Source organism: Perna viridis, chromosome 5 (assembly GCF_037379345.1).
Source record: "Perna viridis isolate PV_CMFRI_1.1 ecotype Kerala chromosome 5, ASM3737934v1, whole genome shotgun sequence".
In the NCBI taxonomy this organism is placed as follows: domain Eukaryota; kingdom Metazoa; phylum Mollusca; class Bivalvia; order Mytilida; family Mytilidae; genus Perna; species Perna viridis.
Genome location: NC_142449.1, coordinates 6237807 through 6251697, shown reverse-complemented (window position 1 = coordinate 6251697; position 13891 = coordinate 6237807). Strand labels below are relative to the sequence as shown.

The 13891-nt window shown below is 31.8% G+C and overlaps 1 protein-coding gene across 3 annotated transcripts; it reads right to left on the bottom strand.

Annotated features, from left to right (window-relative positions):
* Positions 1-2938: 2938 nt before the first annotated feature.
* On the bottom strand, positions 2939-13333 carry LOC148615746 (putative tyrosine carboxypeptidase MATCAP2). Of its 3 annotated transcripts, none has more exons than XM_088582286.1 (5): positions 13284-13333; positions 10799-11387; positions 10166-10442; positions 8610-8915; positions 2939-7066 (listed from the first exon to the last, which is right to left on the bottom strand). In XM_088582286.1, exons 2-5 carry the CDS (start codon positions 11288-11290, stop codon positions 6813-6815), a joined length of 1329 nt encoding a protein of 442 aa, XP_088438412.1. In that variant the 5' UTR covers positions 11291-11387; positions 13284-13333; the 3' UTR covers positions 2939-6812. The 3 variants fall into 3 exon arrangements, with proteins under 3 accessions (XP_088438412.1, XP_088438413.1, XP_088438414.1); XM_088582287.1 differs by having other exon boundaries at positions 13304-13333; XM_088582288.1 differs by lacking the exon at positions 13284-13333 and adding an exon at positions 13161-13260.
* Positions 13334-13891: the final 558 nt, after the last annotated feature.

The following is a 13891-nucleotide window of genomic DNA, read 5'->3' as shown; positions in this document are numbered from 1 at the left end:
AAAGAATGAAGCAGCTGTAAATGTATATGTCAATTTCTTTTAATAAAAGCTATACAAATTTGAAGCCTGATTTCTTGTCACTTATTTCTTTGCAAAACATAAAAGTTACTTGTATCTTTTACATAAATTTGAAATAAACAAGCAGAAAAAGTGAAAGCTTAAGCGCAATAGTGATTCATCATAAAAGTGGTACTAATGGGGTATGGGTTCACTAGTAAACTTTTTTGTTTTGGAGAGAAAAAAGGATGGATTTATACTCAAAATTCATGTCTGATAAAGACATCATATTTCCTGCATTCACTACTTATCTATATCCTTGACTTTCCAACTAAATTGCAATCAATTGTTCAAACCTATGAGGTAATTGAAGAGTACCTTTTTTTAGTTTAAAGATCCTGAAACTGTATAGTATTTTTTACAGAAAGAATTTGTATCATTTTTAATTGAAAAATCCCTAGATAAAGGTAATCATTTATTGTAAAAACGTGCACAGTTTCGACGTGTTCAACTCGGGCGTCAATGACAAGGACAAGTTTTTAATAAATTCTCTTTGAATGTTAACAATATCGACATTTTTTTCATTTAATCTATTACAAAAAAAAAAAAAAAAAAACCTGTCAAAAGAGAGCACAAACATGGGGAAGTTTATGGCTCATTTCTCCCCTTATGCCGTTGTTCAACCACCTCCAGTACGCGGGATCCATTTCTATTTCATGCATCTCCAACTCAGAAAAGCAGAGGATGCTTACTCTTCCGGTGCACCTGAACCATGCTTCCAGTTTTTAGTTGAGTCCAAGTTGCTCATTTACGTTTGTTACTTTGTATGTATTATTTTGGTTATTTTATGTTCTCTGTTGTGTATATCTGTTTTCGAAATCTGGTATTTGTCCCTGAATTACATTCTTTTGATTTCCGCTAGAACCTTTGTTCCCTTGATTACTCTTTCGAAGTGTGGATCCATTCCTACTTTGAAAATTCATCTAATATCGATAGTCAGTGTTTCTCAGTGGAATTCATATTTTTCTGAAGAAATGCTGTTTAAGTGTAAAATGTCAAGAAATTTGAGGACAAAAACATACACAGCCTGGAATGTCAGAAGCAAAAGTACAATAGAAGATAAAAAATATAACCATGCAGTATGAATATATATTGCATTAAAAAAAAACGTTATTCTTTAAAATGACTAAGTTTTTGGTCGGTTTATTAAGCAGATAATTTATTTACATGAATATTTTTTTTTTTAATTTGAGATCTACCTTGACTCAGTGCATCAACCCTTTGATTTAGTATTAATATTGATTAGCTCATATGGTCTTTACATAATATCACACTATATTTTAAAACAATTTTCGGCGTGTCATGCCTTATTGTATGACTTAATCACAGGCACTTGGGTCAAGGTTTTTTTTTAATTTTAATTTAAAAAAAAATCGAAAATTCATCGTTTTTAACCATTATTAGCAAGTTCTGACGATATTTAAATTGCCATTTTTCGCAATTTTGACCCCCTCCCCAAAATTCATGTGTATTAGATATTAACTTTTTAGTATGGTATTATATAGCCTAGCTGGCTGAGTGGTCTAGGGCGCTGGACTTTGTGCAGGCGGTGTTGCCATAGTTGTCAGTCATAGCGGCACGAGTTCGAGTCCCGCGGAGGGAACGACCAAAAATGTGCATCGCAAATTTGACAGTTCTAACATCGTTGGAGTGGGGGAATGGCCAAATTTAATTTTAATGGTTAAAAACGATGACTTTTCGTTAAAAAAAAAATTAAAATTAAAAAAAAATCCTGGACCCAAGTGCCTGTGGACTTAATGTACCGAGGTTCTCAGAATTGGGATTGATTTTACATACGACGACGGCATAACTTTTAGTAGGTTTGAACAGGGACTATATTACAATATACACTCACTGGTTTTAACTGTTCTGGAACACTGCTAGTAGTCCTTTGTGTGTGCAATTGTGTAACGTATGTTCAGTTTCTTTATTTCTGTTTCAGCAATGGGCTCAGACCTTTTTGAGCTGATTTTTACACTCCGTGGTGTGAGGGTTTCCTCGTCGTTCATTGAAGACCCATAGGTGGCCTTGAACTGATATTTTTCCCTTTGACATAATCACTGTAACCTTTCTATCTATATTACCAGGACAGGGAAATATTACACACGTGGTATTAAATGTATGGATTAGCCATCACCATTTGTCCAATTTTTAGAGATTAGCACAAATCAATGATATAAAAAACATAACCAATTAAAAATGTACAGTTCCATGAATTTATTTTAAGTCATTATCAGAATATTGCAACTCCACTAATTAATTTTTATATCAATTCAGCCAAAAGTACGTCCAAAAATGGCAATAACTACAACATGGTCTACAGCTTTTCAATTAAGTTTAACCAGAAATAGACCGGAAGACGCTGAACACCTTTACCCTAAACGAGTCACGTTAATTCTAAGGATTTTCGAGATATATTCAAGAAACTGTCCGCTCACCCTACTTAGGGGCAGATCCAGACACTTTGAAAAAGAGGGGTTCCAGTCGGGGTTTCTCAGAAAAGGGGGAGGGTGCTAGGGCATTATTTGCCATTTTTAGTGACAAATTTTCCAATAAGTAGGGGTCACCCCCTGCACCCCTCTAGATCCGGCACTGCTTCGAGTTATTTTTAGTAACAGCACCCATATGTTTTCAGCATAATAAATCCCAACAATCATTTTGTGCAGGATACCCTAAGGAACAATCATACCAACCTTCATTTAATCTAGTCCAGTAGTTTCTGAGGAAAAGATTTTTAAAACATTATTAACAGATAACAACAGATGTCAAGTGATGGCTATAGTCCACGAGGCCAAGTGAGCTAAAAAGGGGCAAAACAGCTTAGATAGTCATGTTGTCTGCACTTATATTATAATGATTCTGTTGGGTAAACAGATCAATATGTTGGTTATATTTTTTATTGGAAACAATTAGAAAAAAAACATAAATAAACAAGACAATAATAATTCTAGTATACATAATCACAGGAATCACAGATCACTTGTACTACATATATACTATAATGTATTAGCAGACATATGCAAATGTGTCTGCCCAAACTAATCAATTTCAAATTTCTGTGGTAAACTGATGTAAAAACAGTATACAAAGCACATTTCTTGAAAAGACGTATGTGATAAAGAAGATCTAAAGAAAAAGACCACCTAAGTTTAAGAAAATCTTTTATTTGGAGAACACACCATTTGTCAGGAGATGAAGGCTTAGTTGATTGAGAGTCCCTAAATTAAATTAGTTTTGAAATAAACATTTTTTGAATAATTATTTGAAGCTCAAGAAAATGTTATTGACATATCAAACTTAACATTAGAGTTGGTTTGAGATACAAGCAGAGTTGACCAAAATAAAAACATACAATAAATACAGGAGTAATTCACTGAAGCTAGGAGAATTGGATGCAATAGCCTATCAAAATTATAACTTGTTAAACTCTTCAAATTCTTTAAATATACAATGACAAAGGGATTGCACTTAAAAGACAGTTTACTACATTAGACTCCCTCCATACTTCTTTTGTACTGGCTTGTATAAATTTATTTGATGAAAAACATTAGTAATAAATCAGTTATTCTTTTATTATCCCTAATCTGTACTTTTTCCCTTGATCTTGTCAGAAATTTTTCTATTTCTGTTACATGACCAGATATTGAAAAAGTAGCTGTCAAAACATTAGTAGTGATTGTGATGTCATCAGATCTTCTTTGAATGAAAACCATATCACACATCAAGTGTATAGTCATAGTACTGAATGACAAAGTAGTTTAAAAACTAAATGTACATTTAAAAAAAATGACTAAAAATGCAATAATAGGATTACTGATAAACAGAATACAAGCTACTTTTGATTCTGACATTGCCAATATCATGTGAAATATCTCAAATTACCCATACTTCAAGATACTTTACATGATATTGTTAGTTTCAAAGTAAAAAATAACTGTTATTCTATATGTATGCCAAATAATCTGTATATACAAGTTGTATAATGACAGACCATGAAGATGAAAAACAACCAACTCTGTACATTCAGATTGTCTACTTCTAGTATAAAAATATGTACTGAAAAAACAACACATGGATGGGATACCATAAGCCATAGATTTGTTTAAGGATTGTATTACTTAAAGGCAAGGAATTTATCTTAAAGCATGATAGCAAAACAGCTAAGATCATTGCATTAAAACTTATTTATACTTACCTTTAACTATCATGTTTTTAAACATAAAAATAATAACTAGACCAGAGATAATTTTCAAAGTATAAAAAATAGTACTCATAAATAGTATATACAATATACACAGTATTCATTCTTCCCAATGTCCAAATTATTGTATTAAAGTATTGAAATGTTTTATCGACCATTAAATAGATCATCAGAAAACCAAAAAATTAAACTCCAAGTAAACTACCCTATCAGGGAAAGCATTGAAGATTTTGATAAGACACGATGAACATTTGCAAAAACTTTAGGTCTAACTTGTTGAGAGCAGATCATTCACTTTTTTTTTGACTAAACAATTATAGCCTTAAAATAGAAATAATTGAAGAATATAATACTTAACTTTTACATGTGATAATTGATATTAATTTTTTTTTCAATTTAAAAAAAAATGACCATTTTTAGGTAAAATATAATTACTAATATGACCAAATAGGTATTTCTGGCTTAGAGTCACTCCAAAACCATGTAAGGCTGTTTGATTGTACACTTGAACCCAATGATTGACACCAGCACTGTATGTTACTACATAGAATTTTATTTAAGTAGCAGACTTTGTAAGAATCATGCAAATTCTGTAATATGTGATACACCTTAAAAAAGGGCATTTTTGTTTTTGTTATTAACTTTCTCTATAGGTCTACATGATAAAATGTATGATTATTCATTACTATCTGTCTGCTCTTAGGAGATAAATTACATCGAATATTAAATAGATTCTATTGTATTTCAGTGTCATTTACAGACTTATCCCCCTAATTTTCAATTCTACAGTACATTCTATGTACTTTTTATCTCTAAAGAACAAGGTTATATAAAAAAATGCATTTTACTTTCGGTTCATTAAACTGTATTAAACAAAATATCTAAAATAAAAATATGTAGGTTTACCAACCATGAATCACATTTTGCATGATTCTTACATGAAGTACTACGTAATTATTTATACCATTATCTGATATGGTCACCATACAGTACTAAAAATACTCTATAAAACAACTGAAGAAAAATTCAAATAAATACTTCAAGGAGTATGTAATAAATACACAATTGGCAACTCACAGCACTTTATATACTACGTAAAGCACTCTATTGCTTGAGATATATACATAATAGTACTTATAAATAACACATAAATGAAAATTTAACAACTGTAAAAAGCTTTACTATAAATAATAATTACAACTTTATGGCTAAGACAATACATATAAATACAAAAAAACATTAACAAAAAAGGCATTTCATTGTAAAACAGGAATGCACTAAAGGACATCTGTTCATATACTCAAACCATTACAATAAAATATATGTTTGCCCTAATCAAAGCTTTCGAAAGACATAGGCACATCCTTGAGTGGATGTACAGTATTCTGGTTTGGCAAAAAAATCACATAATTTGTTTGAAACATTATTGTAATAGTATACAGTATGTATTAAACTGAATTTGTGGTCCTTAGATGTAACTCCATTTGACCTCTGACCTCTTAACATTACATTCTGCATAGATTATTTAAATATGAGCCAAGTAATTTGCACAACAAAATCTTATAGTTTTAATCAAATGGAAATGCCAAGGAATAACACCATATCATAACATGACAAGTGAATAAATTAAATTCACAGCAAAAATTTATTTAAACAAGTGAAAAATGATACAAAACATTTGATACTTGGCATTTTTTTTTTTTTTATCAAATTTATGTATTAAAAGCAACACACCTTTTCATTTTACCTGAGTTTAGGTGCTATAAAATAACAAATGTATTCAAAAGTAAATGTATCTTCCCATCACCCAAATAATATGAATCCTAAATCCCTCATACCTTTCACACTACAGATGTTTACTTGTTGAAGGCACAAACACTATACTTTAAAAATAACCCAATAAACACTGTAATAAATGTCATTAGGAATATTATGCTTAAGCTTTGTAAACAAGCCCAAAATGATTATTTTGAATTTTTTTGTTTTACAAGTAACTGGCTTGAAGCTCCTTAATTTTAACCAATTATATGGGTCATTGATCATAAAGCTAAATTCAAAGACCAAAGTTTGGTATTGATACTTACACAAAACTCGACAAGAAAAGGCCTTAATCATTCTATCACTGAAGGACAAAATATTGTCATTTGATAATATGAAACACCGTTTGTTGACAAATGTATAAAACTATACCTTCAAGGTGATAAATAATTGTTTTTGAATGACTAGTTAAATATGAAAAGTGTAGCAGTAGTCATAAAGCCAAACTGATACAAAATCAATTTTATAAAAGAATATTAATAAACCTGTATCCTATGAAAATAGAAGAAAAACACTGCATGACTTTTTTTGTAAAATCATGTCATAGAAAATTCCTTAGAGAAATGTAAATCAGTCAAGAAAAATGTTCAGAAGGAAAAGACAAAAAAAAAAACAACATGAAAATCATTTATTATAAAAAAAATTGGGATCAAATGAATAAAGCAAGTACATCTTGGTCTTAAATGATACCATACATTAACTATTATTAAAGCTTGTCTTTAATTGGCAGTATACATCAAACTTTAGACAAAATATCATCTGTCAAACCGTTAGCATCAGCAACTCTGTCTAAATGTCCTCTATATTGGCGAAGATCTTCCATGAACGAAGGAATTCTTGTACTTTCTGTTTCTGCAATTTCTCGTACCATGTCTATATCTCTGTAGGAAATCTTACCAAATCTAACGAGTGAATGAAAGTCTAGATGGCGTCGATTCTTTAGGATCTGTAAGGCACCATCCAGGTATACTTGGTCTTTACAAAAACCTCCTAATTCAAAGAAAAAAGTTTCATTCACTGAAGTCATGAAGCATAGACCTTTACTACTAAGGAAATATAATTTTTCCTTTAAGTAGGGTAAGTTATGACCAGTCCCTCACCTTTAAGTAGGGTTAGTTATGATCAGTCCCTCACCTTCAAGTAGGGTTAGTTATGATCAGTCCCTCACCTTCAAGTAGGGTTAGTTGTGATCAGTCCCTCACCTTTAAGTAGGGTTAGTTGTGACCAGTCCCTCAGCTTTAAGTAGGGTTAGTTGTGATCAGTCCCTCACCTTTAAGTAGGGTTAGTTATGACCTGTTAGTTATGATCAGTCCCTCACCTTTAAGTAGGGTTAGTTATGACCTGTTAGTTATGATCAGTCCCTCACCTTTAAGTAGGGTTAGTTATGACCTGTTAGTTATGATCAGTCCCTCTCCTTTAAGTAGGGTTAGTTATGATCGGTCCCTCTCCTTTAAGTAGGGTTAGTTATGATCAGTCCCTCACCTTTAAGTAGGGTTAGTTATGACCAGTCCCTCAGCTTTAAGTAGGGTTAGTTGTGATCAGTCCCTCACCCTTAAGTAGGGTTAGTTATGACCTGTTAGTTATGATCAGTCCCTCACCTTTAAGTAGGGTTAGTTATGACCTGTTAGTTATGATCAGTCCCTCACCTTTAAGTAGGGTTAGTTATGATCAGTAGGGTTAGTTATGACCAGTCCCTCAGCTTTAAGTAGGGTTAGTTGTGATCAGTCCCTCACCTTTAAGTAGGGTTAGTTATGACCTGTTAGTTATGATCAGTCCCTCACCTTTAAGAAGGGTTAGTTATGACCTGTTAGTTATGATCAGTCCCTCACCTTTAAGTAGGGTTAGTTATGACCTGTTAGTTGTGATCAGTCCCTCTCCTATCAGTAGGGTTAGTTGTAATCAGTCCCTCACCTTTAAGTAGGGTTAGTTATGATCAGCCCCTCTCCTTTAAGTAGGTTTAGTTTAGTTATGATCAGTCCCTCTCCTATCAGTAGGGTTAGTTGTGATCAGCCCCTCACCTTTAAGTAGGGTTAGTTATGATCAGCCCCTCTCCTATCAGTAGGGTTAGTTGTAATCAGTCCCTCACCTTTAAGTAGGGTTAGTTATGATCAGCCCCTCTCCTTTAAGTAGGGTTAGTTTAGTTATGATCAGTCCCTCTCCTTTAAGTAGGGTTAGTTATAATCATTTCCTCACTTTTTAATTTTTTTTCTGTGTAAAAAAAAAAAATACTGTGTAATGCTAATAATCTGTATACTAATAACAATACAGAAATTTATATGTTTTTGAACTGCAAAGGAGGTGAGAACAAAACTTCAGGTTTGAACACCTGTGCACTGCTAAGTTTTTTTTCACTTATTGACTACGCTAAGCTTTTAAAGGAAAAATTCAATTTACAGAACATCATTGATTTTTTTAATCCAAGAACTTAAGCAAAAAGCCATTGGAAAATTATGTCATCACTTGTTATCAGCCATTTAACAATAAATCCTGATCTTTAAAATTACATGTACCCTATACCCACAACACCTCATACCTGGTCTTGATGTGTCAGCTTGACCTCGTTTAGCTCTCATACAATAATCCCATCGTACTTGTGGATCAGTAACAAACTTCCCCAAGTCATTAAATAATTCCTTCAGTGATAAATGAGCTGCTTTATATACAGTGTAATACAACATCGCTGATCGCCATAATGAAGGATCCTTACGTAGCAACACACTATGTAGTGAGGCTAATCCTTCTTCTGTTGGGTTCATTGCAGCCATTCCAAGTTCCATTCTCACTTTCCAGCTGTTCCAAGGCTGGTATTTGTTGTTAATGCTGCGTAAATAATGAGTTCCTAGAAGAAGTTGAATTTTATAAAAATTCTAAATTAAATTAAGACAGCATTTAAAGGTAAAATAACAGTAAAACATTATCTAATTTTTTTAAGGTTGTCATTACCTTTTACCAAATATGGGTTCAATTTCACAACAAATTACCATCTGACTACAGACAAATCCGAGTATTTAGAAAAGACATAGCATGCACTATATATAAAGTTACATTAATTTATAATACAACGTGTATATGTGAAATTAAATCAGAAACTAGCCTGAGATTTGCTGTGCTGTTCTTTATCAATTCTCTAGAGGATATGACAAACACCCCAAATTCACTTGGTATGGTACATCCTTACAGATGTGTATAGATGACTACTATCCATCTACTGGTAAGCATATCAATTTGAACAGAGTTCACCTTTAATACATGGGGATAATCTAAAAAATTGTCCTGGTTAATTTTGACACTCCCTGCAGAATTGATTAAAACAAGACAGCAAAATATTTAGTTAAGATTTTTGTATTTTAAAACAGAAAATTAATATCAATTATCTAGATCAAACCATGCTCTAAATTTTTCCCTAGTGTGCCAATTTGTCTGCAGGCAAATGTATGATGGAATAAGGCCCATATTTCTCAAAAGGTGATAATGAACATAACAGGTAGAATTCTATGGAATATCCAAACTTGTTGTCTTTAATAACATGTATTTGGAATGATAGATGAATGTAGAGAGATACAAGGAAAAGTAGAATTCACAAATTATTAGATACTGTCCTAAGTTAGTACAGAAGGTAGGCACATAGCATAATGCTTGAATGTTGAGAATTGATTATTCAAACACATTGGACATTAGCCACAGCATTTGTCTATAGATGCCTTCTTTTTATAAAAGTGTGGGTAATGTGAATTCTTCAATACCACTTACACAGCTATCCTGATTAAGAAGTTAGTTGGGGTTGAAGCACATTAAATCAAAACTATGGTTATCTTCAATAGGATTCTTATTCCTTCAAATACAATGTACTATGAACAGATTTTCAAGCAAAAAATTAATATAAAAAATTATTCTACCACTCTAATTGGAAATGTCAATTATCTTTCAAAACAGTTCTAAAATGTATCACTAAGGCATCATTTTTCATTTTAAAAGAAATATAAGCAGCATAACATACTGTAAAGGATGTAATGCAAACCTATTTCATGTCTCAGAAGACCTTCTACCCTATACTGTCGTATATTGACAATATGAACATTTAATACAAACCTATTTCATGTCTCAGAAGACCTTCCACCCAATACTGTCTTAAATTGACAATACGAACATTAAGAGTTGGTTTTCCCTTCACTCTAGTCATTGAACCCCTAGATAACAAATCTTCACTCAGGTTTAACATAATTTCATTTTCCAAGTTTTCCCTTTTCACATAGTTTTTAACCAGTGTGATAATTTGAGATCGTCCTAAATATGGTCCACCAGTTTGTTGTTCATATTCCTCATAACTTCCATACCGGTTAATGGCAATTTCCATGATAAGTATAGCCTAAAAGTACAATAAAATGTTACAGGGAAAGAAATATCTTATTATAATAAACTGGGAAAAAGTTCACAATAACATAAAATGTAGGGAAAATTCACAGGAAAAAAAACTACCACTTATACTTAATACTAGTGATGAAAAACATCAAAAATATGTAAAACCAAATTGGGGTTTTTCATTTTTCCTGTGTTCAGTCTATTGAAATGAAAATATGTCAAGTTAGATACACTTTAAGAGTGGATTGATGAGAAAAAAAAATATTGTGTAGTTTAATCAGCAAGTAAGCTCGTAGAAAGCTTTATTATGAAGGAGAATTAATTTCAAACACTATCATTGCAAGTTTCTTTAATAATACTAACTATGTTTAAAAATCTGTCAGAGGGAGTACTTAAACGCTCCAGTGCTTCAGGGGGTGCAGGAAATCTGTAAATGAAATATGGGTTGTAGTTGTAGTTGGCACGGAAAAATCTTTCTTTTTCAGATTTCTCATTTTCTGGCTTAATGGCATTCAAAAGTGGAAGTTTTTTCCGTCTATCACATGCTGTGGGAACCAGTTCTCTATTCAGGGCAGGAGGTATACGCATAGGTGTAGTCAGACGTGGTGAAACTTGATAATCTTTGGGAATGGATGGCAACTTAAGGTTTTCTGTAGTGTTTGACCTATGAAGATTGGACTGTCCACTTTGATTAGAAAGTTTTCCTGTAGATGCACTCCTTCCCATAACATTTGGAGCCGCTCTCTTTGATTTCTTCTTTTTTCCTTTTTTCTTGCCATTTTTGTCAGCCCTACTGTTCTGTCTACATATTATCTGTGAAAAGTTAGGCACATTGGTCTGAACAGTAGTTGACATCGTGAAGTAAGTTTATTGACTGGCCAGGTAATATTATTCATAACTGTGTTTATCCCATTGTGTTGAATTTTCCACAACTTTAACCCACTACATGTTCCTATAATAAATTGTATCACATGTAATATAATACATTTTTGTCTTTATAAAGAATACAAGGTGTCAAATACAGTAATGCTGTATTTTTGTACATGCACATTTTATCCTGTATTTTTAGGCCACACCCATAATTATACAAGATAACTATGAAACTGGGGATTCTCCATGCATTAGATGTAACAATGTGAAAATTAAACTTCAATTCCACTCATCTAACTTGTATATTTTTTTAATGTTACCAATTCCACTAACCTAACTTGTATATTTTTTTCATGTTATTTCTCACTATACTAAAACATACTGTTACTTATTAGTGCATGCATTTGATGTATACATTGTGAGTACAATGAAGGAGATGGAATTGTAAATGTGGCGACACTTGTTTCCAGATCCCTTCAGTTTTGCTTTGTAGTTATGTTCTGAAATACTTTGAATATGTACTTGTTTTTCTCTTCTGAATAAATATATGTTAACTAACAGTGTAAAAACCACCAATTTCGTGGGGTACAAAAGGGGTAAATTATAATTCATCCAATTCATTAAACTCTCTATATATAAAATGTACATGTAGAATCAAAAGTTTTCAGCCAGCTACTTTACATATTAGTAGCTGTCCAAAACTTTTAACAAAAAAAGTTCTTGTCTTGTCTACATGTGTCTAGGAATAACATATTTGTGCAGCATTTAACTGCAGATTTTTATTTCACATATGCACACAGCAAAATGGTCAATTGCAGGAATTTTTATGTTAGTTGTTGCTTGCACTTTTGGCAAAAAAAAAATAAATAAAATGATAGGGTGACTTGTTTAAAAGTGAGTATTAAATACAACTGAGTTAGTTAGTCAATTCAGGAATAAATATCAGACTAAAATAGAGAAATACAATTAGTTTGTAACAGATTATTACCTATTTAAAAGTGTTGCCAATGATAGAAGCATGAAAACATTGCAGGAATTATAAACAGGCATGAGAATTATTTTCAAATTTGTCAGAAATGAAGTGCAGCCTAATTTTTAATTCATCACTATATTGTGAATGTTATATATAAAAGACATTACAATATGTTAATTTATTATCAAAATGATAAAAAAAAAAAAAAAAAAAAGAATCTGCATGATATTTATATAGTTAACTTAACATACTTATCAATAACAGAACTTTCATTTGGATCATACATGTACATCTGTTTTTTTTTAATATATACATTCAAATTCTAAGTCAAAGAAGCTGTGCATGTATTAAGCCTCAAATTCTTTGTTTTTCTAATTTTTTGTATGTAAAACAAAACAATAATTACACAATTGTATTTACAATGTACATGTACAATAAAGGATGAATGAAATGGGTAAAACATATATATGTAATTTGGAAATACGGACTTATTACATGCACTCAGGCGATACTCAATGATTTCTGGTTAAACATGAGCAACATTTTTAAGTGGCACCATTCATGCGAACTCTGACATATCTACAATATTTACTAGCTTATTGACATGGATTTGTAAAGAAAGTAATGAGTGAGTATTCCTACATATTGTTGCAACATTCAGATTAGTCAGCGCTCACATTTTGCCATTTGGTGAGATTTTTATGCTAATGTCAGCAGAATTTCCATAATCCTGAAATGTACTTAATTAAAGAGCTAATTCATAAAAAGTAACAAGAACTGCAGATTAATATCTTTTAGTTAGAACAAAGTCGGTTGTTCAGTTGGAAGAAGCTGAAACTGAAAGAAAGAGCATGATGATGCCAAATAAAGGTCATGTCATACTTTAATGCAACCTTCCTGGGGGCAGAAATGAAAGGTTGCATCGACAATTAACTATAATCGAGATCAATGCCAAGTACAAATGTCATTTTGATGACTTTTTGATACATAATTGGATCAGCTTACATTTTTTATCCGACGCTTACCCTTAGCAACCATGACCCGGAAGAAGTTAGATTTTTACAACTAATGACCAATAATGAAGTTATTTCAACAGAGCATAGCTATATGTCTCTGCGTTATAGTATCTAATAGTGGAAGTTTTTATATTATAAAGTCACCTTAACTTTCTTAATATGAAAAAAAAAATGCTTACTAATGCTTTGTCAGATGTTCTCGATACAAGGATACAAATACGTTATTCACAAATCAGTGGCCCTCTAGGAGCATTGTACAGAGTGAACATGAAAATACAAGAGATGCAATAAGAAAATATATTTGATGATTGAAAGAATACAGACTACTAACGCACACGCAAAATATAATGTGTATACAGTTTTATTATTCTATATGCTAAGTGAATAACAATAATTTATAAATGGTTTGACAAACCTGCACAACCTCAGATACTAAGTCCCTTGTTAACAAGGAAATTTATTGTTTACTATTCATATTAGTAATAATATGGGTCAGAATGTATTCCAAACTTGAGTGTTATATGTTTCTTATCAGACATATTATGCTGACTCGGGTATTTCGAGTTAAATGCTGCATTAAAAAGACGTTAGTTTAGT